The 27,847-nt window shown below is 45.1% G+C and overlaps 1 protein-coding gene and 1 long non-coding RNA gene across 10 annotated transcripts in view; one reads left to right on the plus strand and one right to left on the minus strand.

The window, feature by feature from the left end:
- Positions 1 to 27,847, minus strand: part of Pde11a (phosphodiesterase 11A) — a 370,466-nt gene that overhangs the window by 18,544 nt on the left and 324,075 nt on the right. For all 3 annotated transcript variants that reach the window (NM_001127480.2, NM_080893.2, NM_001127481.3), the window contains 4 exon segments: positions 7,880 to 7,963; positions 12,934 to 13,008; positions 19,731 to 19,794; positions 21,402 to 21,479. In NM_001127480.2, coding sequence (NP_001120952.1) covers positions 7,880 to 7,963; positions 12,934 to 13,008; positions 19,731 to 19,794; positions 21,402 to 21,479 — 301 coding nt within the window.
- On the plus strand, positions 946 to 27,726 carry LOC147995536 (uncharacterized). 7 transcript variants are annotated; one of them, XR_015683613.1, is made up of 4 exons: positions 20,303 to 20,389; positions 20,561 to 20,637; positions 20,732 to 20,862; positions 21,342 to 22,372. It is a non-coding gene; the product is annotated as an uncharacterized LOC147995536 (long non-coding RNA). The 7 variants fall into 7 exon arrangements; XR_015683615.1 differs by lacking the exon at positions 20,303 to 20,389 and adding an exon at positions 946 to 1,070 and having other exon boundaries at positions 20,561 to 20,862; XR_015683614.1 differs by lacking the exon at positions 20,303 to 20,389 and adding an exon at positions 7,965 to 8,141 and having other exon boundaries at positions 20,561 to 20,862; positions 21,342 to 23,279.

Raw genomic sequence — 27,847 nt, forward strand, 5'->3', positions numbered from 1 at the left:
CTTCAGTTCCGTCCTCCAAAGCCTTACTAGGGAGAAGATCGTTGTTGGCTTAGATTCTAGTACAGATTCATGATGGCGGGTTTTGACCTTATAGAATGCATATGAATAACTAGATTAAGCTCTACTGGGAAGAGGCATTTTTTTCTGTGGCATAACATAAACAAAAGGCACTCCTATTTACAAGCGCAGGTGTGTAGGGATGGTTCCTGGATCAGCTCGAACTCCTATTCAAGGCTGGAAAAGTCTCTAGAAAACAGTCATCCCGACACACGAGGTGCTGGGGAGGAACCCTGAGATGTAGGCTCAAGTGTGAGACATCTTTATTCAGAGAGGGTGAGAGTGGGGGCTTTGGGCTAAGGATCCCCTGCCATCAGCACGCCATCCTGAAGGCACACTAGTGTGTGACATTTGTGTCACTGACTGTTCGGTTTGGAGAAAAGTCTTCTGAGATGAATAGGCTTGGAGTGTTAATCCTGATGCACTGGCTGTCTTTTTTTACATTATAAATCTCTGAAATCACGAACACCCAATATACCATACGGTCTCCTGAATCATCTATGTGGTGTGTGTTAGCCCAAGTCAACTAACTTGAATATTAAGTTAACTAGGAGATTGCATTTCTGGCACTGCTGTATAAAAGAAAATTTAACATATTTCTCAGCTGAAAAGGTCCAAGTTCTGAAAACTTCATGGCTATAAACTGGTGCTTTACGGTGGAATTAAGAGCCAATTCAACCATGATGAGAACCAAACCGCCTTCTATAAAGATACCATAGGCCATATACTTTAGATTATGGGCCGGGATATTATGGTGCGTATTCTGCTGAAAGGATTTTTATGTTTTTTGATGATAACTTAAAATGACATTATAACCTTTCTTCCTACCTGCCACTGCTCATAATTATCCCGTGCTACTGTATCCAGTCACTGGCTTTCCATCTCTTTATTCATTTGTTCAGTACTAACTGAGCAGCTCTGAGGTTCCAGGTGCTGGGACAGAAACCAGTCTCATGGGGGAAAGGGACAGATAGGCCAAGAGCACAGCCCAAGTGGCCCGGTGGGAGACAATGGTGAGTGCTGTGGGTGCAGAGGGAGGTGGAGCTTTATAGATGGTCCTCTGGGCTGATGTGTTGCAGGCAGAGAGGAGAGGGAAGAGAAGGCTGGGAATGGCAAGGGTAGGGTTTTGTTTGTTTTGTTTTTTTTAAAAAGGATTTAGGGAGTCCTGTGCTTTAGAACAAACTGAACTTGGGCAAGCAAGTGAGCAAGTGATAAGAGGTGGGACCACGAGAGGTGGAGGGTGGAGAGGAGGGGCCTAGAATGAATTGAGATGCCATCAATGCCAAGCCAGAGCATCTGGAGGATTCACTTGGCAGAAGGAATCTGGTATTTTCAACTAGGGGCCTGCCATGATCCGACTCTCCCTCTTCCCTCCCTCCGCCCCTCCCTCCCTCTCTCCCTCCCTTCTCTTCTTCTCCCTTCCTTTCCACCCTGTTCCTCCCCCCAACCCCCATCATTGTGGCAAAGCTTAGAGGGTAGCTCATAGCAGAAAGGCTTCCGACAGTTCATGACAACATCCTTGTGGACCTCTGTATTGCCCTCTCACTTCTGACTGGCTAAGAACATATGGGATATCTCGGAGGGGGAGCGGGTGTTACTGTGAGCACTTAGATTCAGGTGTAACATATGCATCAAGGCTAGGATTCTGAAATAAGGAAAGCAAGGCCTTTTCTCCACTCTGAGCCAGGACGCCTTGGCTCCTCATGTAGGAACATGTCTGATGTTCGCTTCTCTGTCAGGTAAATGGTGGTTCGGCAACACCAGCTGTCTTAGCTTTGAGAGGAGCCTGCCTGCCAGATCTGTGTGAGGGAACCATCCATAAAGGGACAGAGCCCATGAAACAAGCAAGAGGACATGTGACAGTTTTCTAACGTGTGTGTTAGGGAAGGAGGAGAAAGAAATACAGGAGAAAGAAAAACAGGTAGAGGGGTGGGAGGACTGTACAGGAGGAGGGGGATGAGGTGCCCCCATGTTGGTGGTAACTTCCTCGGTGAACTCTCTCTGGTAGGGGAGAGGGCCTGTCTCTGGAACCCCAAGAGAAATCCAGAAAAGGGGCAGAATTATCCTCCAGCAAGTTGACACCAGCCAAGCAACATATCCGAGGTAGTGTGGACGGGAAAGTAGCCTTGACTGGGCAAGTGCCCAAAGAATCAGTGACTGGAATTGACCTGGGACTGAGGGGTGGGGTGTAGGACAGGGGGTGTGCGGACTTCAGTGCAAGGGCTAGTGGCCAGAGTCTTGACAGGTCTTATCACATCTACGCCCTTCCTGGCATGATTCCTTTCCAGGTGTGCTCTCTTTTGTAAAGGTAAGAAACAGTCCCCAACCATCTCTTCTTTTTCATCCACTGGGATAGTAAATGCCAGAGAAAATATGTACAGGAATGGATCCCTCCCCTCTCCCTGCCTTAGTTTTCAAAACATGTCTCGGAAATGGCCTTTCTTTGCAGGCCTTGGAAGAACGTACTATTTTATGCTCTGCCCAGTCAGTCTGCAGCTCACTAGTCCTCCTAGAAAAAAATCAGATGCGAGTCATGAACCATCGGGGCACACTGCGTTGTTTCTTTACAGACTTTCCTCAGTATCTAGAGAGGTTGCCTTTTATAACCTCTTTTCTACTTTATTGGTCTCTAACTTGCAGTCTCCACAGTTTCAAGTAGATGATACTACATATATTTTATAATTTATTTTATGTGTACGGGTCTGCCGGCTAGTTTTATGCCAACTTCACACACACTAGAGTCAGGCAGGAAGAGGGAACCACAGGTGAAATAAAAAATGCCCCTACCACATTGGCCTCTGGGTAAGACCTCAGTGCGGGTTTTTCTTGATTGGTGGTGATGTGAGAGGACCCAGCTCACTGTGGGTGGTCCTGGGTGCTGTAAGAAAGCAGGCTGAGCAAGCCATGAGGACCAGGCCAGTAAAGAGTGTTTCCCCCATGACCTCTGACTCGATTCCTGACTCCAGGTTCCTGTCCTGCTTGAGTTCCTGTCCTGACATCCCTCAGTGATGGACTGGGATGTGGAACTATAAGCCGGAATACACCTTCTCCTCCCCAAGATGCTTTTGGTATCGGCGAGTTATTACATCACCCTAACTAGGACAATGGGTGTTTGGCCTGTATGTCTGAATATACCGGGAGGGCCTGGCTCCCTGGAAGGTCAGAAGAGGGTGTTGGATCCCTTGGAACTGTAGTTACAGACAGTTGTGAGCCACCACGTGGCTGCTGGGAATTGAACCCAGGTCCTCTGAGAGAGCAGACAGTGCTCTTAACCACTGATCTATCTCGACATTCCTCAAATATATTTTGAAGAACCCCCCCCCCCCACACACTCTTCCTAGAGAGCATGTTAATAGTTGTGTCAGGTGAACTGCATATTCAAGATGATCATTACGACCAAGGTTAAAATAAATAGATACCTAAATAAATTTCAAGTTAGTTGTGACTTAACATCAGAAGTCCTGACATGGTTTTTAAAGACAAGGTCTCAGGTAGCCCCAGATCAGCTGCAGCTCACGGTGTAGCCGAGGTTACCCTTAGGCTTCTGGTCCTGCCGTCTCCATCTCCCTACTGAGGGATTACAGGATTATAGTCGTGCAGGGCCAGGGCTGGTTTACAAGGTGCTGGGCATTACATCCCAGGGGAACTCCTTTGCAGTGTCTATGAGGAAATCCATCCCCCAAATGGAAAGCCAGTTTGGGATGAGGTGGAGCTCCGATGACCTTGAATAAACTGTCACTAAACAGATGTGTCACACCCTTGTGCCTCATCGCATTCTAGGGCACACTGAGGTTCAAGTTGAGAACAGAAAGAAGTGGAAAAAACTTTGTTTGCTACCACAAACAGCAGCTCGGAAGACAATGAGACAGGGGGTTTCTGTTTATCCCTAAGGCTGCCACCGCAGTGACTCCAAACTTTGATAGTGTCTTTTTTTTCCTTCTTCTTTCTGACTTTTTTTTTTCTTCCAAAGATGTTGAGCAGCAGGCTAATGGCTCCCCAGCAGGGTGTAAAGACAGCAGAAAGCTCCAGAATCAGATGTCAATGTATTCCTCTAAGACATCCTGCTAGGACAGAGCTAACTAACCAGGGCTTTAGACTTCTCCTGGGGAACATGCTTTAATGCTTCCCGCCTGCTCTGGGCCTCCTAGATGTTTCCTGATTAAAATGCTGTCACAGATAAATCATGGCTTCTGCCTGGTTGCTGTCCCCCTCTCTCTCTCCCCCTCTTTGCTTTTTGTTTTTTGTTTTTTTTTTCCCAAAAGTTTGGAACTCCATGTTTTAAACACAAACATGTGCAGACAGCCCTGTCATGTCTTCTGTAACTGTCCAGAGAGGTGGGTGTGGTCCCCACTGTGCCCTCCCTGCTGCTCTACAGAGCTAAAGCAATATTATGAGTGTCTGATTTTCATTTCAGATAGAAATATCCAGCTTCATCTCTAGGGTGCACAGGGTCCGAGGGTTATTGTTTATTGGCTTTATCTATGTACAGGTATTTAATCATATAATCAATCACCCACTGTACCAAGGGTACATCCCCAGCCCTTACATGTTTTCATATGTTTTTCTGTCAGCCACTTTAGCCCAATTATTTAATCCTTCAGTAGTTCCCTAAGAATAGGTTTTAGAGTGAGACTTCCCCATAGTTTCCCTTTACACAGTCACAGATTGCCTGGAGACTAACACTATCCAGTAGACAAGAGTTTTGACCTTCAGCCAACGGGCGTCAGAATGTACTGGTGTGGGTTTCCGCCATGCATACAAGTACGGGCCTCTTCAGGCACCTGGGGGTAGGAACCCTCTTCCCCTGTGCTTGGAGGAGATCTGAATTCAATAATCAGGAGCACCAGCAGAAAGTGCTTGGTCAATTAGGATGTTCGACCGAAGAATCCTTTTAAAGCCACAAAGTAAAACTGAATTACCCGGTGAAACTCAATGGAGTGAAGATGCTGCCTTAAACCCATACACCCTGTGGATGTCACCTCCTCTTCCTGCAGCCCCCAGCTGTCCCAGCCCTAGACAGAGCGTCCTCCAGCCTCTCCAGCCTCCACCCATAACTCCATGCTCCATGTTCTACACAAAGGAGCACCCAACCCTTTCCACCACAGTCTCTTTGCTTGGACTCTATATGAGTGTTTTGCACCCATGCCTGCCATTTTGGAGCCCATGGTTTTGCATGTTTTATGTCTTTTGAGGACTATTCTTTGCCCTTTTGCCATGCCCCTCAGGGGTCATCCTAGCAAGACCCAACTGGATTCTTCTGCTCCGTATTTCAGACTATGTGATTCTGGCCCATGCACAGCAGGGATTTCTCCCGGCTGCATACTACCTTACTTGCCGTCTGTCCTCTCAGAACCTCAGTATTCCATTTTTCTGTCCTAAACCCAAATGGCCTTTCTGTGCCAACCCTACTGGTCCCAAGTGCCTTGTCTTAGGGACCAGTGTCACATAAGTGACTTTCCTTGTAGTTGCACCAAGATTGTTGTCTGCCCAGCAGCCCTGATTCCTGCCCAGGAACTGATTATTATTATTTCATTTTGGGAGCACATCAGTTAGTGTGAGATAGCCCACTGAACAGTATTGTGGGGGGAGTTAACATCACCCCGGATAGAGCGCAACCGAGACGATGAGAGGCTCTTTCAACGCTGGCTGTGTTTTCAGTTTGATAGCTCTTGGAGCAGTTGGTTTCGAAGCCCTATAAAGATTTTTACAACTGAAATTGTGAAGTTAAAAAGAAATGTATATAGAGGTGACAAGAAATCAAAAAAGAGCAAGCTCTTCACTGCTTGTTGCACGAGAAGATGACAGCAGTGAGGTCTAAGCATAAGCTTTATGAGCAACTTTCTTACGTATTCAGCATTCTGCCTGCATGTATGCCCGCAGGCCAGAAGAGGGCGCCAGATCTCTTCACAGATGGTTGTGAGCCACCATGTGGTTGCTGGGAGTTGAACTCAGGACCTCTGGAAGAGCAGGCAGTGCTCTTTACCGCTGAGCCATCTCTCCAGCTCTGACATGGCTTTTGGTAGAGCCAACCAAACAGGGATAGATTTTCACCGGAAGTAGACTCGGGCAGCTGGAAAGCCGCCACGCTAGAGCAAAGGTGGAAGCTGAGGAGGGCAGGGAATGAGTGTGCAGGTGCGCCACCTCACCTGCGTGTCCCACATCCTGCAGATGAGAACATCCGACCTCACAGAGGAGTAATGAACACATGGGAAAAAAACTGGGATGCTACGTCGTGCGCCATGGACATATTATTTCCCGGATCTTCAACATTAATCTCTCCTGTTTAATTTCAAGTGACTTCCTTTTCAACCTCAATGTGCTCGGTAGCAAGGCCATGGTAGGCTCAAAGAAGTGCGCATAGCGGTGACACAATGGGCTCAGTGTGGAAGCTGCATGCCGACCCTCATCGGCACATGGGGTTGGAGTTTCACTTCCAGTAGGAGAAATGTATTAAGTAAAAGATTAACTTATCCATCCCCATAACACCTATGCACAGGGAATTGAGTGCCAGCCACCCATAACTTCATGTAGGCAACCAAGGTCAACTCGGTAAAGCAGAGGCACTTGGCCAGCAACTGTGGGCTCTACCTGGGGGCTGCTTATTCAGTGCCAAGGGTCAGGGAGCAGACAGGAAGAAAAGAGAGGTAGGGTCCTCTATAATAAAGCACATCGTTCTCAGTGTTTCTTGTCTAATCTTTCATTATTAGATGAGAGGATATTATAGTCATTTGTAACCATAACAATTGATTTTAGATTATTCTAAAACTGTATCTGACTGGTTTTATGATATTGGGCATTTAATGGATTATACAAAACAAGTGAATTTACTTTTCTCATCTGTGGTTATTAAAGTTACATTTCTGTCTTGAAGACAACATTCTAATTTGTTTGTTTTTAGGGGGCTGTGACAGGTCTCTAAAAGTACTGAAAATGAAGTGGTGGGTGAGTTTGAGACTAATGGCTGTGAGGTCCTTAAAAAACAATCCTGTGTTCTTAATGGAGTGGCAGATAGTGAGGCACTAAAGAAGCTTTGCCTACCCCGCGTGCATCTCTCTCTGAAGTTGGGAAGGCGGCTCACACTGAATGAGCTAGGTCGGGGGTAAAGAACTCACTGGGGTTCGCAGACGCTTAGCAGCAGAATTAAAAGCCAGAGCGCAGCAAACTCTTAGTGCAAGCGGATGCCAGCCCTGATCCAAACTCCAAGGAGCAGAATGTGAGCCATTCAGAGCTGACACACGTCTCCTTGCCCCGGGCGCGTTCTGCGCCAGGCAGTGAAGCAGCAACTCATTAGTGGTCTCACTCGGTATTCACTGCTCCGCACGGTTATGTTTGCTTAAAGAAGGAGGCAGATTTTAGAGATGGAAGATGCTTCCCACACAAAGCCCAGTGGTGCAGGCCCTGGGGTCAGGGCACAAAGACATGTTTGATGAAACTCTGGTGTTTCTCATGATATTAATAAAATGTAAAAGCAAAAAGATTTCCATTTGAGGAACGCAGAGTCAATCAAGGCTAAGTATGCTTCTTTCCTACTAGATTTCTCCAAGCCTTCGATACTTTAACATATAGGGGAGTTTCCTTAGTTACTGGGCCTTTGAGATATATGTGTGTGTGTGCATGTATATATATGTGTGTGTATGTATATGTATATATATGTATGTATGTATTTTTTTTCTTCTTGAGATAATATCGCTACGGCTGCATCTTTGTGTTCATGGGGCAGCATTTGGGGAATGAAGAGACAAATATTACAATCCCTGGTTGAGCAGACCTTCCCCAGGCTCTCCTCAGGCAGGACATGCAGACACTCACAAGTCAGCAGTACCTGATACAAAGGCATGCAGATGCTGTCAATCCACTCCAGTTGCAGCCGAGGCAGCTCATCTTTCCGGTTCCGGTCAAAAATAGCCTAGAGTGAGGAAGCAGAAACCTTGCTTTCATTCGCTGGAGCGTTTTACAGTCCCTTTGTCAGACACAGTTCAGATTTTATCACTGGGGTATTTCACAAGTCCCAGTCCCCACACGGAGCTTCTTTCCCTGTATCTACGAGACGAAATGAAGTCTCTTCACATCTTCTTATGAGATTTGTAAGTGAATTTATTTGAGCTTTATGGCTTGCAACACCTTAGGGCCAAAATCCATCTGCAGGTACAGGTAATTGTTACTAAATCAAGTCACCAGGTCACCAGGGACTGGGTACAAGTCAAGGGGACGGGAGGCACATTTTATTGTCGCAAAAATAATGCAGGCTTTCCTTTCTGTGGGAAGAAGAAGTCAGATTGGAAAAAGCCCTTAACAGTGATTTTTGGTTTTTTTCCCCCTTTTTTATTAAACATAGATACTCTTTTGCATTCGTGATGATTTTAAGGGTTGGGTGCTATTGGCGATCTTGTGTTTTCCCGTAAGGTTCTGTAATTAGTAGGTGGCTAAGTATTTGTCCTTGGATGGATGGTGGCGGCAGGCATCCCTCCTTTCTTCAACCCAGCCTTTTAATTTTATGACATTATATGCTTGATATAATTTACATGCATTTCTAAAAGCCACAGTGATTTATTTCTACTGGGGAGACTTTAATCAGTTGGAATCGGAGGATTAAAAATGTATTTCTTAAGAAATGGCCACTTCAACTCCAGTGAGGAGGTCTTTCCCTTTGTTCTTTAAGAGAGAGGCCAGCGCCCGTGACATCACCTGGTGTCTATTGATCTGGAAGAGGGGCGCTGCCTAGTTATAGCTTGTCTTATGGAAAAGCCAGGTGAGAGGTGGCACTCACACCGTTCTGGTGCCCATTACAGTCACGATGGCAAGTTCAAAGCCTCAGCCTTAGTCCTCAGATCCTGGAAAGGAAGGCTACATCCTTCAGACTAAGGAGCCTCAGTGTGGGTATGTGTGGTGGACACCACCGGTGGCCGGATCTGAGGAAAATATCTCTACAGTAGGTGGAAAGCCATTGGCTCCCGTGGGCTCTGCTTCCCCCTTTAAAAAAATGACTGGAATTTAGAGAAGACTGTGAAATGTGGGGGGGCTGGGGATTTAGCTCAGTGGTAGAGCGCTTGCCTAGCAACCGCAAGGCCCTGGGTTCAGTCCCCAGCTCCGAAAAAGAGAAAAAAGAAAAAAAAAAGACTGTGAAATGTGTTGGAGAAAGTGACAAGTCTTCTGAAATACTTAAAGCTTGCTTTAAATATGTCCCTTAAAAAAAATCTCTGTGTGTCTGTACATGCTGCACCATTATAACAAAATACCAGAGGCCAAGTAACTTTATAAGGAAAAAGGTTTGTTTGGCTCATAGTTGTGGAGGCTGGAGAGCCTGCCTCTGTTGATGGCCTTCTTGCTGGAAGCCCCAAGAGTCACAGGGCACCATATAGCACTAGGCCAGGAACACACGTTTATGTCTCCGGGTGTCTCTCCCCTTCCTATAGTCCATACTAATTTGGCCATGGGCTCCCTCCTAATGAACCAGCTCTCAAAGGCCACGCCTCTCCCCTCCAGAGCTGGACGTAGTTCCCATGCTGTCAGCACTAACTGGGGGTTAGGTTTTAGCAGATGAAGCCCCAGGACTCAGACCACATCCAAATAACAAGCAGCCCGGTTTATTTTCTCCATAATTATTTTTCCATCTGAGTTATTTATTTAGCTTTCTGCTTCTGATGAGTATTCTATAGAGATGCTTTAAAAAAATTCAAGAAATTTCAGTGTACACACAGAACTTTATAATTATCACCACACATAATTTTAAAATTCATATCGATAACAGTAACTCCATCTTTTTCTTTTGCAAATTTCTAGCTTTATGCAAGCAGCAACTTATTTCCTGCATGCACAGATTTGTCTATTTTATTTGCACAATTCATGTAAATGGAATCATATGTACAAGTGGACATGGCTTTCATGGTCTTTTGGGATTGGCATTGGCATCTGCTGGTCCTCCTCCTCCTCCTCCTCCTCCTCTTCCTCCTCCTCTTCTTCTTCCTTCTCTTCTTCCTTCTCCTCCTCTCCCTCCTCCTCCTTTTTGAGACAGGGTTCTCTGTGTAGCCCTGGTTGTTCTGGAACTCACTCTATAGACCAGGCTGGCCTCGAACTCACAGAGATCCCCTTGTCTCACCTCTGGAATGCTGGGATTATAGGTGTGTGCTAGTGTACCCAGAAAGACTGGCTTTTTCATTTAGTATATTTTGAAGGTATATGCAGGCAGCATGGATCATCACCTCATTCATTCACTTCACTCATAATTTTCATATTACATTTCATTGTAGGGATATATGATGTCTTGCTTCTTAACTCATCAGTTGATGGACATCTGTGTTGTTTCCACTCTTTGGCTGCTGTGATTTGCTGGTGTGAACAGTGGTGTGCAAGATTTTTTGTGTGGGTGTATGTCTTATTTTCTTGGCAGATAAATCTAGAAATGAATTCCTGGACTATATGGTAACTCCATTTTGAACCATTTATATTAGACCTTTTAAATTGATGATGATTGATGATGATGATGACGACGATGACGATGGCATGTGCGTGGGGGTGAGAGGAGAGCCTTTGGGAGTCGGATCTCTCCTTTTGCAGTGGGATCCAGGGCTTGAACTCAGGTTCGGACTTGTACAGTACATACTTTTTATCTGCTGGGCCATCTTGCCAGCACTATGTCTCACTTTTGAGGATTTGAGGCTGGTTTTCAAAGTAGCTGCACTAGCTTACGTTTCTTCCCACATCTCACGGAGTCCCAGCTTCTCTGAAAACATACCAGTGTTTGTATGGTCTGTCTCTTCGTGAGTGTGAAGTGATACCTCATGGTGGTTCCAATTTGCATGTTTTTGTGATGGTTAAAGATCCTTTTTTTTTTTAGCTACCAAAATATTTGTTTTATTCTTGTAAAGTTAAAAGTAGCAGACAGACTTATCTAGTTAGAGTTTCAAAGCAGAATACAAATATAACAATCTTCCTGTGTGCTTATTGCCTATGTGCTTGTTCATGAGTGTGCTCATAAGTGAAATATATGCTTATGTGTTTATTCATTAGTATTCCCCAACAGTTGACAAGGTCCTAGGGTCCTCTGGAGACAGGGAAGATGGTATCCCCTCATTTCTGGATACAGTGTTGGACTTCATCTTGACACATGTCAGTGCTCAAGCCTGTTTTGTTAATCAGCTCACTGCTTCTAACACGAACCTCGGACTGTGGTCCAGCCAGCTGCTTGGTCTCAGAACGTTACTGGAATGACCTCTGGACCATGCACCAAAGGGGTGATTTCCAAAAACCAAAGGATGAGGAGGCCAGCAGTGTCAGCTCTGGGTGCACTACAGACGGTTCTGCTGCTGGGTCTGTGAGGGAAGGCCAGACTTCTCCGGAGGAGACAGCTATGTTAAGTAGCCTTTTTGTGAGGAGAGAGTAGCGTTTATAGCTACAGAACCACCATGAAATTAATTTCATTTATGTCTCCAGAGAAGGCCTTAGCTGAGCCTACAGATAAAAGCTCCTTAGTCCTGCAACACCGCGCTGCCAGCTCCGGACACTGGCAATTTATTTCTCTCCCCCATTTAACTAAATGACCTGTGCTGCTGCATTGTAAACCCCGCAGAGAGTGAGTGCCCCAGGAACAGTTTTCAGAGGGAAGGGAAAGCCTTGATTTTAATGTAGCTGCGTAGACTAGAGAAATCTGGGCTGTAGGTTTTACAAATGAACTATATGTATTCTAAACCAACGGTTTTCATTTTAAAACAAAATCTGGTACAAGCACCAGAAAGAATAAAGTGTGTTTTTCAACCCCATAGAAACTAAGATGATTGGTGTGAGTTTCAACCTTTGTGGTCCTCTAGACTTTTCCAGGTAAGCATCTGACAGAGGGTCAACCTGAGCAAGGCTACTACTGGCTGTGGTTTCAGTCGAGTGAAACTGCTCAAGGTCAGAAAGGGTCCTGCTGCCTTCTCTGGTGTCTGAATTTCAGCAAGGTGGGGTGTGTGAAAATTCAAAGATCTAACTAATATTGCCAAGTGTTCAAGACAGGGTGACCTGGAATCCTCAAACAATCCACGCACACTGTGCGGACACTGTGTGCTTCATTAGACCTACTGTGTTGGCTGCATGGTTACTCTTTAAAATACTTTGCCCCCTCTCAGAGTGACCAGGGGAGCTGTTTTAGCTGCTCACTAGGAAGGAAGAGGCTGGCTGGAGAGATGGCTCAGTGGTTAAGAGCACTGACTGCTCTTCCAGAGGTCCTGAGTTCAATTTCCAGCACCCACATGGTGGCTCACAGCCATCTGTAATGGGATCCGGTGTCCTCTTCTGGTGTTTCTGACAGCTACAGTGTACTTATATAAATAAAATAAATCTTAAAAAACAAAACAAAACAGGGAAGGAATGAAGAGGCTGACCCCTCCCTAGGGTGGTGTCCAGGGCTTCTTTACTTTGAAGGATGAGACAGCAGCACCCCCAGTTTGTCACTAGCGTTCATACAGGCATTGCACGAGGGGCAATAAATAGCATTGCCAGCCACCAGAACCTGGATCCCTAGATCCCCACACTTCCATAAGCAAGCAAGCAAGCCCGGGTAGCTGCTGGAGGCTGGGAAGCTCTTGATTTTAATTTCTGCCATTCTTCCTGTTCAAGGTGGGCACATGCGAAGTGCCAGCGCTGGCTCCGAGATGTTCAAACTCTGCCCTGCACTTGCCCCCTCCCATGCCCGCTTGCTTGCCCTGCTGTGGGTGCTCAGCTCGTTAAACAGTTCAGCAGTCTCAGTCAGAAACCCAGGAACACGGGCTTAGCATTCCTGTTTAGTTAAAGTTTCAAACTGCCAGGACTTCTCCATCCTTCCCCCATTTCAAGGCTTGGAGTAACCTTTGAAAATTCCATTCAAAAGCGTACTTAGCGATATTAAAAGGACAGGCTTACAGAGGGGGTGAGCTTGAGTTCCGACCTCTCCCGATCTCCTTGTTCGAAGAACTCGCTGGTGACAAGTTCAGCCACCTGAAACACAGAAGCGTTTGAATTTATTTGTAGTGTAGTACTCTATGGGATGTAGGAGTTATATTCTGGTTTATGTGCATGGTCAGTATCTTAATTTGAAGAGCATGGTCTTTAGGCTGCCCTAGTCTGGTACTGAAAGCACTGATTAGGGCCCAGTTGCTATTCACTTAATTGCCTGCTTGCACTGACGTGCACGGACTGCATGCTAACTGATGGCACCACTGCAGGCCCTTATACCCACAATGCAACGGTTGCTCCACCCCCAGCCACAGCACCTGCATTTCCTCCCCCTTCACTCGTGAACACAGATGCTCCACGGTCACACTGAACAGGCTGTTTTCTATTCCCTTAGTTTGTGGTTCTCGGGATCATTTGAGGATAGAAAATTGCTAGAGCAGATAAACGCTGAGCAGATATTTCTGAGGACAGTAAGATGTGCAGCCAGCCAATCTCTGAATGACCATTTCTCTGGGATTGGTGCATGTTGGAAGACTTGGGAGAAAAAGTTCTAGATGGTAGATAGCAAGAAAGCCTGGACCACCAAATTATTTTTTCTCTATTTTATGTTCTTACAGAAGAGGAGAATATTCTGCCTTATGAAAGTGAGATGGTTTAATCTGGTCAGGTACACAAAATCAAGGTAATTTTTCTAAGTCAGGCCTGGTGTCACAGGCCCATAGTTATAGCTACTCAGGGTTTGACAGGCAAGGCCTGGCTGGTTATAGGGTGAGTTCAAAGATGCCTATGGAATTTAGTGGGAACATATCTCAAGTGAAAAGAGGCCCGGGGAAAAAGCTGTGTGATAGGCTTAATGTGTGTGAGGCCCCGGCTCTACAAGAAAAAAAGGGAGTTTTTATTTATATGTATCTGAAGAGACGGATCATAAAATTTAAAGACAACATCAAACTTACACAGGTATATATACCCACGATAAAGGTGAGAGTAACAATACACAGTATTAAAAACCTCGAATATCCAGTAAGGTCAGATTTCTACCATTTCTGATAAGAAGCGTGGGTCCCGCTCAAGAATTCCTCAGCATCGAGGTGGTAGGAAGTGATCAGAAGCCCCCTCCTGTGCCCCTGCACTTGCAGGTTCTGGGACCTGGGTCACGTCTCCCCTCTCCAGCCTTGACCTCTACCTTTAACTTCTACACTCTGGACTCTTTTCCTCTGGCCTTGCTTATAAAGAAGAAACAGTCCCCTGCAGTCTCATTAGCCAGGCCCCACGACCCTCCCTCTGATGCCTCTGAAGCCTTGTCTTTTGCATTAATGTAAATGCACACAAGGCACCCAAGGCAGGAATTTTGTGTGCTCTCTGGAAAGCAAAGACACTAATGGGAACTCCTGCTCTTCTCCTATAGTCGCCCACCTACCCCCCTCTGCTCCCTTCACAGTTTAACTAGAACTCGTTTCATTTGTACTTAAAAATCCCCGTCAGGATCATTAAGTGGCTCCCGATTGGAGTTTTCATTAAAGAAGGAAGCCGAGATGCTAATCAGGCCATGGTGTGTGTATGTGTGGGTGGGTGGGTGTGTGGTGTCACTGAGAAAACCCACGTACCTAAACTCATGTTCCCGAGGATGGGTGAGTGCGCTAATCCCAGTTAAGACACATTCTGAAGAGGATTTTTAAAAAATAAAACCAACGTCTAGGAAGTTAGCAATGGAGCTACAGAATCTCTGAGAGACGCCTCGCCTGAGAGGCCGAGTCAGGACGGTTGTCACGTTCAAGGCCAGCCTGAGGTACAGCGTAAGATTCTATCTCAAAATATGTTGTCAAGGGCTGGAGAGAAGGCTCTTCCTGAGGACAAAAGTTTGAATCCTAGCACCCTGGTGGCCGACCACTCTCTGGAGCTCTGGTCCAAGGGAATTCCAAACCCTCTTCTGGTCTTTCGGGCACCATGCACTCATGCAATGCACAGATACACATGTAGGGGAAACACCCATAATAAAATTTAACCTTAACTTAAAACTCTATAAGAAGATATTAATATAAACATATACATTAATGCATACACTTGCGCTTTATTTTTAAGAGTTTGCGTATTTGTGTTTGCACGTTGCTGGAGTTGGGGTTCCTATTGCTGTGAGGAAACATCACGACCTAAAAGCAGCCTGTTGTCCTATAGATCCCAGGATCACCGGCCCAGGAATGGCTCCACCCACAGCGGGCTACGCCCTTCCCCACCAATCACAAATTAAGAAAATGCCTTACTGTTGAATCTTACAGGGACATTTTCTCAGTTGAGGCTCCCTCCTTTCAAATGACTCTAGTTTGCGTGCCCAGCTGGCAGAAGCCCAGCACACATGTGTCGGCAGATGTGGGTGTACTCGCATGCATGTGCGAGTACATGTAGAGGCCAGAAGCAGATGTCCAGTGTTGTCTCTGCTTGTAATCAACCACCACATGAGCTACCGTAGCACTGCGCTTTCTGCAATTCCTGGCCGAGCCACCTGCCTCTGGGCAGCCTGTTCTCTAAGTCCTACCTTTCCACAGGATGGGCAGAGACATGAAAGGTGTTAGTTCTACACAAATTCTTTATGTGACCTTTTGTGACTTCTACTGTGTCGCAATGAAACTGACAGCGGCTCAAAGGGACGAGAACTGTCCCGTCCATACCAGACTGTGATGTGAGAAGAAGCAAATTCTTTTCAGGTCCTGAAACTCAGAACATATTTACTATTGCAGCAAAAGCCCAGCCTAACTTTATATAGGAGAGAATTGGTATTAAGGCAAGATATTGATGGTTAAAAAGACACACACAAAAAAGAGGAAAAGAGACAAAAAAGGAAAAGAAAATAAATGAGAGAGACAGACAGAGGGAGAAAGAGAGAGAGAGAGAGACAGAGAGACAGAGACAGAGAGAAACAGAGAGAGGGAGAGAGAGAGGAAGAGAGAGAAACAGAGAGAGGGAGAGAGAGGGAGAGAGACAGAGAGACAGAGAGAGACAGAGAGAGGGAGGGAGAGAACCTTAACACACGTAGCATCATCTTGGTGATGACCAGGGATAAGACAGACATGAGGCCATACAGAGGACAGTCTGTTATGCATCCTTGTGCAGTATCACCAACAGAGAACAGATACTATTCCTAAGGGATGTAGAATTGAAGAAAAGACATTGGAAAACAAATGTTAATAGCATGCAATGTAGCTATTGACTCTTTCCCCGGGCATTCATACAGTGAGCTCAGAAAAGATTAGCAGGTTTATAATGAGGGATGAAAGGGAACAGAAAAATCCAGTGCTGTGGGAATGGAGATAAAGCTGTTTCTTTTCTTTTCTTTTTTTTTTTTTTTTTGGTTCTTTTTTTTGGAGCTGGGGACCGAACCCAGGGCCTTGCGCTTCCTAGGTAAGCGCTCTACCACTGAGCTAAATCCCCAGCCCCGATAAAGCTGTTTCTTAATTCCAAACTAGAAATATTAAAATTAAGGTATGCTTTAGATGAAAAATATTAATTAAGACTCGGCTTTGAAATAAGAATTTAATTAACATTATGGCCAGCATACTTATTGGATAAAATAGCTGAATGAAGTAGGTAACTTAAAGCAAATTCTTTTTAAAAATAAATTTAAATGACCTTAAAAAATTGTGTGTGTGTGTGTGTGTGTGTGTGTGTGTGTGTGTGTGTGTGTTGCCACACTGCCTGCGGAAGTCAGAGGACAACTTGCAGGAGTTGGTACTCTTTCCCACCTTATGGGTCTGGGGAATAGAACTCAGGTCTTCAGGTCTTGGCAGCAAGCACCTTTACCTGATGAGCCATCTTGCTGGCCCAGCAAAATTGTTTCAAATGAAAAAAAAATGGCTCATAAAGTAACATAATGGCATAGTACTCTTATGAAAGCCTGCGAGGTCTCAGGGCCCCAAATGAGGACACAAGAAAGAAACAGATTTACTACATTTGTCTATTCCTGAATGTCGGAAAGCAAAAAGAATCTAAGATGTTCATATGGAGAGAAGAACCACTTTGTTCAATGTTTAAGAATACTTTAGTGTGTAAGAAACCATAAGTCTGTGACTACATAAAAACCAGCTTGCAATCCTCAGGAAAGAAGTAAGCTGAGAAAGCTGCTTAACCTTCAGATAATGTGGCCCAGCAGAAAAGGAATCATTTCCCTAGGGGAACTAAATGGCCCTGGAAAGAAAGTCATGATTGGGATGGGTGTAGGGTGGAAATTGGGATGGAGGTGTGGAGTCGAGTTGGGGGTGGGTGGTTGATGGGTGTGGGCGTGGGCATGGGCGTGGAGATGGGGATGGGGATGGGAAGCATCCCACAAGGAACCAGGTTCACTGTTGGTGGAGACCTCATGGTGAATACCTGGAGGGCTTGGGATCTCCACAGACCATTGGCTACAAGTGTCCTTTATCTCTTTCCTTGGGAAAGCTGTGGTGGTAATCTGTGTGTGGAGGTAGTTGTCTGATGCTGTATTTTGGGAACATTTAGGTCCTTGGCTTGCATCTAGACCTGCTGTAGGGTGACACATATCATCTGGAGATTGTAGACTTTGAGCCTGGTGCCCTGACTCATCGGCCACCCAGTTTGTCTTCTCTGGGGAGAGGATGCTTGTCTGTTTGGACAGACATTTCTGGTGATTGGAAGGGTAAACTGTGCTAGACATATTCTCACAAACTGTTTCTGACTTTCTACTTGCTGGGCAAAGGAATGGATTGCACTTCTTGGTGGAACGGGGTCATGCAACAAGTCTGGACCAATGGCCTGTTGAAGGCATTTAGTTTCTACTGTCAGACCCTCATGGTCCATCATCCCAGCCCAGAATCAAAACAGAGGTGCCAGCCACTATGAGTGTAGCCTAGCAAAAAATTATAAATTCACTTAAAACATGAGATATTGGTTGCCACTGTTGTAACTTCATGGTTCTTGAGTGTGAGCTTTGCAAATGACACTGTCCTGTCACCATGTCAAAAGGTTAGACCTGTTTAAGCCATGGTGCTTAGAACTGCAGATGGCTTCAGCCTGTGGAGAAAAGCCTGGCCCTTCCTGAATGAGGGCTTGGTGCTAATCTGCTGGGATCTATTTTGCTCTAAGTTTTTCAGTTTATGAGTCTCTCTTCAGGAGTCGGTGTCATTCCAGCAGATCAAGCCAGCATGGAACCTTTCCCCTGTGGCTGTTGGCCACTCTCCAGTCACTTCTCCAAGACCAACAATGGCTTTCACAGCCCCATAGCCTTCTTCCTTCTCGATGCTCCCTGAAGGTCCTCTGTGTTTTCTTTGTTCGTTGTTTTTGTAACCCAAGGAATCATGAGTCACACTCAAGCCCCTGGTCTGAGTTTCGGTCGGGTCACAATGGCAGTGATCCACTAGAAGCCGAGAAGAAGTGAGTGTCTATTTTGATCCACCAGCTACCATCTATGGAAGACCTCGGGCTACTTATCCAAAGCCCCATCCTTCCTCTATGTGAAGTGAACTCCCAAACATCACTCCAAACTCTGGCTAAGCTAACAGGAGTTATTCTTGCAGAGTTCTGGGGGCAGTGGTTCAGATCAGGCTGACAGGCAGAAGTCCAGGGGTTGGCGGTGTGATCCTTTGAAGGCTCCTTCTGTTCTTTGCCCCTTTCTGGTGTTTGGTTGCTAGTGGCACTCCTTGGTTTGTAGACATGAACATGTCAGTATCTGTATGATTCTCACATTGTATGTTGGTCTGCACTCTGAGTTTTCTGCTCCCTGCTCGCTTACAAGGGCACCTGTGACTGGATGTGGAACCCACCTGCATACTCCAGGCTCTTCTCCCTCAGCAAAACCTTACTACATTTACTCCTGTATACAGACAACTGTCCTTTTCTTTTCAGGTCATGGTTATACGCCTCTGGGATTATGACTTGCTACACTTGTGTGACAATTACTCAGCCTACTGTATACCTACCATAAAGGTTCTTAAAATCAAGATTGAATAAAACAACATATGCACAAATCATCTATTGATACATGGCTACATCTTATTTTCCCAAAAATGTCATTTTAAGATCCCAAGTTACTGTTTTGGATCTTACAGTCTACATAGCAGGTGTCTCATAAAACTCAGTGGGTTTGATGCTAGCGAGTCCCCTACTCAGGAGGCTGAGGCAGGAGCAGCACTTGAACCAAAGAATTTGAGAGCAACCTAGAGACTATACAGTTGCTTGTCTCAAGAAAATAAAATAATATTAAGTCAAAGAGGGGGAGAAAACCTAAAGAGCTATCACTAACTCCTCTTAGAAATCAAGGATCTCAAGGTAGGGAGCGGCTTTATTCAAAACCACTGTTGCTTAAAAATAATGCTTGCATGCATTGGGAAACTATGCACTGATCATTATTGGTCTTGATAGAAATTAAGTGGGACACTGCACATGTTGGCAATAGAGCCCTCTGACACTTAAATAGTACCTGAAAACAAGAACAGAGTTTCTCTTTTCCCATTTTCTTTTTCATTAGCGATAAACAGGCTCTTTTGCTAAAACACGGCTACGTATTCAAAAACAGTATTGCGAACTGTTTGGCTTAAGGGATGGTCAACGTGTTATTCAGGTGTGGCACATTAGAAAAATCTCGCAGCCAGAAATAGCCCTGTTCAGTGGGAGCACTGGAGAGAAAGGCTGTGGGGTAAGATGCTGTGGCTACGTGCCAGACCAGAACCTTGCAAAGACCCTGGTCTCAGTGCGGGAGGCCAGTGCTCCGTCCCCCCCTTCCATCCCTCCTCTGCTGAGCTCTGCCATTAATCACCACTTGCCTGTCTGGAGATCTCCCACGGTTTGGTCACGGCTCCAAGGTCACAAGCTGTCATTAACATTGATCTGAAAAACAGAAGAGAACAAACAGCCTGAATAATCTTCTGTTGCATTCCTAAGCAAACTCACCCTAGGTCCATACAAAAATAAGGAGCCGGGGCCAGCCCACACTTTCTTCCCTCATCGAGGGGCCACACTGTTCTGCTTCTCCATCGTGAAGCAGACACTGCCTAGAAGACAAAGGCCTCTCACACCTTCCTCATATGCCTTTTCCGTTTTGTTTTGTCTGCGGCATATCCAGGAAAGCAAGACAACCCTCTTTCTACACCGGAGTCAAGCAGGCTCTGGTTAAAATAACACACAAGAAGCTTTCCCCTTTCTTAACTATAAGCCAGGTGATCTCGGTGTATGACACTGTGTGGCCGATGAATCTGCTTACTGACTTAGCACAGATGACAAAGGACAGAAACCCACGCCAAAGAGGTGAGGGACACACTGTGGAGGGAGCTCTTTTATGTTTACAGCTCCACATAGCCACGATTTAGCAGAGAGCCGCACTGTGTCACCTGGGTTACTGCCTGGAGTCTACTATATTTTATACACATTCTCAGAAATGTATCCAGCTACAGTTTTCCTTCATCTGTGCATACATAAAACACAGGTACGACATGAATCAGGTTTTCAAGGGCAGATTTAACTAGGATTTATGCTGAACCATGGAAACACTGGAAATAGCTCAAATCGTTGTGAGAGTATTATCAGATGTGGTAAAAGGGTGAAAGTTAAGGTATATCTTTTATCTCCAGTCTGCTGTTTTTTTTTTTTTTTTCAGCTGTACCGGATGTATACGATGAAAAGTTGCCCAGGACTGGATCCAGGAGGTTCCCAGGCTGACACTCAGAAGAAAGGGTACGTTGTGAAAGGTCAGAGGGCTGTCCCGCTGTCAGCTAGCATTTTAAACCCTGCTGGATCTCAACATCTTGGAAACATGTCTGCTGCCCAGATGGCAGAGCAGGACTGGAGTGGGCAGAGTCCCAGCTAACAATGGGTCATTCACAGCGCGAGCCAGGCTGCACCAGCATCCGCCACCCCCTTGGACCAGAGCAGCCTTTAAGAAGCAGGCCCCAAACACCGGTATGCTAAGTTCTGTGCAGACGGAGACAACTCTGTCTATTGTTGGGTTCTGGTCCTCTGTAGGGAGCATCTTGCTGTGCTCCCTTTCCCCCTGTTTCTGCATGAATGCTTTCTTAACTGACGGACTAACTGCTGACTGGCTGAACCTTCACTGCAGCCACAGAGTTAGATGCTATTATTCTTACAGGCAAAAGCACGGAGACATTAAGCAACTGTCTCCAGGCAAATAAAGGGTGCAGGATTCGGTGTTTATCACAAAGTTACCAGACTTACCAACCCACTCCAAGGATTTGCATTTTAGATTTTGTGAGTTCAAGAGGAACCATGACTGTGGGTAGCACACAGTGGTGTCTCCTGCTCAGGAAATAATCTCTGTGTGATTGCCTTCCTGGAGCATGCTTTAGATAATTACTAAATACTAAAATACTAAATATTTTACTTATTCAGTTGATAATCTGAAACTTTCCCAATGTACACAGAAAAAGTGTGGCTAAATGTCTGATACCGGGAAGCCCGCACGGAGGAAAGCTTTTTCTCACCGAAACACATCGCGGTGACTTGTGATGCTCCAATCATAGGCTCCTTTACTGACAAGCTCGAAGAACTCAGTTCTTCTCCTGCAGGACATGAAGAATGGGGGGAAACCCTGGAATGAGATTTCTCAGTCTTTGGAGTGAGATAAACACAGTTATGAGGAAAATAGAAGGCGACCTGAACTCAGTAACTTAATATTTGAAATCACGAGGCTAAAGAAGTATCAAAATGAATCACCTAAAAAGGTTGAGACATCAAGAGAAAGTGGCAATCACTTCTAAATGTATTTACAACAAAGGACATTATAAATCCATAAAACATAAAACAGTGCAGTGAGGACTGTGTGTTGTTTAGTCTCTAGGCTGCGGAAAGTCAGAGAAAAGCAAGGACAGACAGGAAAAGGGGACAACTTAAGAACGCCTTTTCATTACTCAACATGGGAGACTCAAGGAAAGATAAACTCCTTGACAGTATATTCAAGATAAAGATCTGTTTTCCAGCTCAGAAAATAACAATTTTACCACCTTCGCGCTTAAATTCATGGCTGTCTCCAGGTTGGGAGTAGCTGTGACTAAATGGTAGCTTCTTCAGTTACTCGCTGTACACCTACAGGAAGTTACTGAGACCTTCTGAGCCTCAATTTCCCAAGGTACAGTTGGGCATCTAATTTTCTAACTCACAGACCTCCTGGGAGTGTTAAATGAGACAGTTGGCATATGTAAGCAAATAGCACAATGCCTAAATATAGATATTGTAATTGTTACACACACACACACACACACACACACACACACACACACACACACACCACCACTATGCCTTTGCTCATACACCTATAGGTGGATGGAAAAGACAAATGAGGTTTATCTTAGAGTTATAAAATGTAATTACTTCCTGGTTTTGAAACTTTACACAACTTGTCATTTTTGTCACAACAAAGAGAGAAAAATAAAAGAGAACAAACATTTTAAGAGTCATTTCCCAAGTTTTTACTGTCTTGGCATTTACTAATGAGAGAGCACTTTAACGACTGTGACGAGTCTCTTTCCATAGTATAGAGACTCCACCCTACAGCTATCTTAAGAGTGGCTCATCATATAGCGCTGGCCGTAATGCAGCTCTCCTGGACACAAAACTCACAGCAGCCATTAGAAGACTCTGAGAAATGATAAAGCGGAAAAAGCTTGCCTAAACTTCTATATAGTGCGGATGTTTAAAGAAATATACCCTGAGAAGTAGCATCTGGATGACCATGCTGTCATCCAGAGCACAGACTCAGAAACCTATGGAGGTTTGAGTGACATATGTGCAGAGGACAGGCTTCCCTGTGTCTGATCTGAGACGCTCAGAGAAGTTGACCACCTTTGGGTTCCTTGTCAACTGGTTAGAGTGATGAGCAAGTTTACCCGGATGGGAACAAGTCAGGCGATAACATGCAGCTCCCTTCCTTATTCTGCACAACAGAGGTTCTGGTTCAGAGGTTGACTCTCTTCAAACGGATCCAGGACACAGCCATACTACAGACCAGGATGATCTCTCAGACATGCCCACCACATGACTAGAGGTGCTATTTCACATAGAAGAACCAGGCCGTTCCTGTCCTCTCATGCTGGGCAGGTACCTGCAGTCCGCTACTCTGTATAACTCACCATCTTCCTCACTTGGCCTGCTTCCCTTCAAAACAGAACGGGAAGCAGCTGACTGGGAAGGGTGTGGACTTGGACTCACATTGACCTGGACTTGTTAGCTGTCATTCCACATTGGTCAGACTCAGGGTCCGGCTTTCTGGGAAGGATTTGAAGTGAGGTGTGCTGAATGTTGGCCCTGGTGGCTCCGCACTATCTGATTGCCATGGTTAAAATAAAAATGGCGTGAACCTTCTTACTGACAGCAGCCATGTGTAGTAGGGTGATGGGTCTGCATGGAGACTGCAGAGTGTGTCTGTGGCTTTCCTCTTGCAGAACAGAAATTAGTCTTCTTAATCTTTCTGGAGAAGAAAGTTGAGTCCAACAGATATTTGTGAAGTATTTACTCATTTTATCCTAGAGACTTATTCAGCCTTACGGACATGAGACAAAGTGCTACTTTTTAAGTGTTTTCAAGTTAGCAGGGACAGCTGATGAAGAAACAGTTAATTCCTCTTTAAATGAGGTACTGTGGTAGTACCAATAATCTTGGACTAGCCAGAGTGAGGTGAGGGAGGCACTCCCCAGTATTAAATGGGTGTCAGAAAAGCTCAAATAACAGGGGTGGATGGAGAGGTGGCTCAGAGGTTAAGAGCTGGGTATGGCACTTGTAGAGGATCTGTGTTGGCTGCTTCACAGTCACCTGTAGCACCATCTTCAGGAGGTTCAATACCTTGTTCTGGAGTCTGTGGGCATCTGAAGTTATTTGTGTGTGTGTGTGTGTGTGTGTGTGTGTGTGTGAAAGTGTGTGCACACACATGCACATGTACACAAACACAGTCTCAAAATTAAAAACAAACTAAACCTCTTTCAACAAAGAATCAAAATGAATAATATTTTAATACAGTATTATAAAATCAAAATGAATGCAGAAACCATTGTGGATAAAATAGTGAGTTCTAAATATAGGTAAGCTCTGGCCCTTCGTTTGTGCAGCTCCTGTGTCTTGTCTGGCCGCAGTCCCCCCGTCAATGCAGATGATGCTTGTTGGCTCTTCCTGTGTTCCTGGGGGACGTCCTTCACCTATCCCCTACATGGTCAACCTTGGAAGACGTTACCTAATCTCACCGGGTTTCACTTTTCTCTTCAGAAAAGAATAGGCACTGTGAGCCCCAGTTTGTAGTCCATAGTTTGTAGTTTGTAGTGGGTTTCATACACTGATCAGACAAGCAGCATCCTGGTCAAAAGTAGATACTTATGGAGGATGGCTTCCTGCTCTAGAGCCCGTGAGCATCTGGCTAGTTCCCACAGCTGACACATCAGCAGGACACAGAAGTACAGGTTGGAACAACAGCTGTCCCAGCAGATAAGATCATCTCCCCACTCCCACCAGGAGCACAGGTAGAGGTACTCAGTTTGGAGGAGTGTGGAGGATCATGGGAGGTTTCTCTGGAAGAGCTTGTCAGTCATGGTCTTGGCCAGCAGACTCAACGTGGATCTCCATTTCAGTCTATGAGCTATCCCAAGAAACCATCAGAATGCAAGCTCCTGGAGAACAGAAACCAGGCCCATCTTCTCTTACTCCTATTTCCAGTGTCTCCAACAGAGCCTCGTGTGTAGTAGGAGCTAAATAAACATTTATTATACCGATGAATAAGTGAAAAATATTATCTTAGAAATCTACCCTTGTTTTAAAATAATTCTCCATCCACTGGTTTTATCCGGACTCTGGCTGCTGTCCTAGAGCTTCATGGTTGCTCTTTATAGCTTCAAAATCAATATAAGGGAAGCCCAGTCAGGATCTTATTGACCAAACTCTGACTATCAAAGACTGGACAGCACACTAAGTTGTGAGAAATAAGAGCACAATACCTAGACCTGGTGTCCCAAGCTTGTCAACCCAGCTACATGGGAGGCTAAAGCAGAAGGGTGGGGAGTTCAAGGCATCCTTAGGTCACAGAGCAAATTCAAGGTCACTCTGGAAAACTTAGAATTTTTTCTCAAAAAACAAATGCAAAGGAGGAAGGGCCTGGGACCTAGCTCACTGGAAGAGGAGTTGCCTAGCTCGTGCAAGGCTGTGGGATCTTTCTCTAGTGCTATGGGGGATAGAACTCTTGTGGAAGGGATATGTCATCTTGATACAGAGTGGGGGTGTAGCTGGCTAAATCACTGCAAAATAATCCTCCTTTAATTTGTCTTTTTATTGTCTGAGACTCTCATACAGGCATGTAATGTGTTTTGACAGGATCCACCCCCATCTCTCTTCCGTTCTACCTTTGTCCCCCCCCTTTCAAATCCTCAATCTCGGGTCAGCAGGATGGCTCAGCGGATAATGAAATTTGCTGCCAAGCATGACAAGCTGGGTTGGATCCTCCGAACCCACATGGTGGAGGGAGAAAACCAACGCTTGCAAGATGTCCTCTGATCCCCATGCCATCTGCACCCTCCTCACACGCTGACCTAGGGAAATGTTAACAGCCCCAAATCTCTGATGTGCGTTTGAGTAGCATCATATCAACAAATTCTCCAATAATAAAAATGTTAATAACTGGAGTTTCGAGTTCCCTGAACTCAGCCTCAGTCACGGGTTTAACAAGGCATTAACAATACGATTCCATCACATTGGGAAGAAAAGGAATGTTTATTATCCCTAAGGATGGTAGATAGAAGAGGGATATGAAGAACCTTTTTACAAGACATAAAGATGTATCAGATTAATTCAATGTTTCCTCCATGGCCAAAGTGGGACTATTTCTCGATTGACTACATTTCCTCTGTCCTCCCAGCTTTGGCTATGACCTTCAAAGATAAAAGAAATATTCTTATGGAGGATGATTTTCAAGTGTTAAACTTGAGATGTCAAGGGCTGTGCTGGACTGGTGCCTAGTATGCACAAGGCCCTGGGTTGGAGAACTTCGGTTTGGTTCTCAGCACCACAAACACCACAACAGAGCAGAACAAAACTAGACACGGAAGTCCAGCCATTGGTGGACCTCTATGCACCACATCACTGGTGACGACCTTCCCACCTGTGAGAGGGCGACCTCTCACAGGTCTCCTCAGAACTTTTCCTTCTGAGTAATAAGAACATTGTCCATTTTAAAACATCATATGATGATATGATGATATGAATGAAGTATATGTAATTTTTGGCCACTTGCTGTTCAATGTTGAGTGCTCAGTGAATGAATTACCCATGTGTTTGATACAGTTCTAGACTATTCAACCTCATTGGTTACAGTCTTGCAAGGCACGCCATTGATCTGTCTATGTGTCCATCTCCCAGTGATGATCAGTTCCAATATGTCTGTGTTTGTGAGTATATATGATGCTTCTCTGAGTGGCGTGTATCTATCTTGTGAATTTTTATTTTTTTTAGATCGGAGCATTTGCATCTGTCTGGTTGCATATATAAAACCGTCGAGTCATAGAATGATTTCTATGTTTGTGTGTTTTTTAAGTTTTTGTTTTTATTTTTTGAGATAGGTTCTCAGGAGCCCCATTGAACATGCGGCTGAGGATGAGCCTGACCTTTTGATGCTCTGTCTCCTTCTTCCAGCGCTGGGATTTTAAGTGTGCACCACCACGACGGGCTGTGTTTGAGTTTTCATTACAGTTATAGACCACGAGACCAGTTTTGAACATTGGGAAGAATCTGCTATGTATAATTCTCCCATTTTTCAGCTAAGGAAATTCGAGATGAAGCAAAGTGAAGTTATTTCTCCAAAGTCATGGGGGCAGTTATGCACAAATCTGGGTAGTTCGAAGTTCTCAGTCTCCCATATCTGCTGTCTGGGGATGTTCCTACACATGGTAGATAGCAGAGCCCCGTTGGGGCCAGGTAGCCCTTTGTTTTATGAGTTTATGCTCAGTCTCTGCTGCCAACACTCATGAAAGACGATGAGGTCATAGGCTGCTATGCTTAGGCAGTACCAATCCCTGACAGAAGTTTCTATCCCCAACAGGATGGAGGAGGGGCACTCCAAGGAGGGCTGCAGGTGGCCTCTGCCAGAGCGGTCCGTGCTGCAGGTGCTGTGTTTCTGCCCTCTTTTTTTGTGACAACCAAAACAAAGAAGCATTGGAAATTCATAGTGTGTTTGGGGATGCATTTAATTTCCCCATATATAGAGCGGATCCTTCGGCACCTATAGCATCTGTGCATATAGATGACGCAGTCAACAGCGTGTAGGAAATGGCTTGGGAGAGGAGCATGTCCAGGAACAAGAGGCTGTTAAAATGGATATTTAAAAACCCACAAAACTATATAATACCCTTGGATCCAGACTTCTTTGTCATGGGGAACTATGTCATTAACTTCTGAGGCAGATCATTGGGAACCTTGGCTTTCAAGGACGATGCCAAGCGCCCAGCTAGTGAAAAGCAACTTCCTGGAAAATCTCATTTATAACCAGATATGTTTTTATTAGGCTTTTTATTCTGCTCTGCTGACATATGTGCCACTCAGAAAAATAGCGGTCTTAAAAAAAAAATCTCCATTTGGACAAAACTACTAGAATTGCCCTCAAAGATAATTCCAAAGATTGGTTATCCAGCCCTCATCATTACCTTGAAATCCTTCCTGATTTGCGCAGTCTCCTCAAAGTGTCTTTTATTTACAAAATGAGAAATTGTCACTTCTGCGTGCATTTTAATTGGATTTTTTTGGAAACTTCTACATCTACAAAATATATAATATGTATATGTGTAATATCATGTGCACATATAATACTCGGCTAGCACCTTTGAATCTCCTGAAAGTCTATGAATGTTAGGAAGTCTCGTTGCCACAGCGACAGGCATAATTACCTGTTCCCTGCAGTGTCAGC

Source organism: Rattus norvegicus, chromosome 3 (assembly GCF_021556685.1).
Source record: "Rattus norvegicus strain SHRSP/BbbUtx chromosome 3, alternate assembly SHRSP_T2T, whole genome shotgun sequence".
NCBI lineage: Eukaryota > Metazoa > Chordata > Mammalia > Rodentia > Muridae > Rattus > Rattus norvegicus.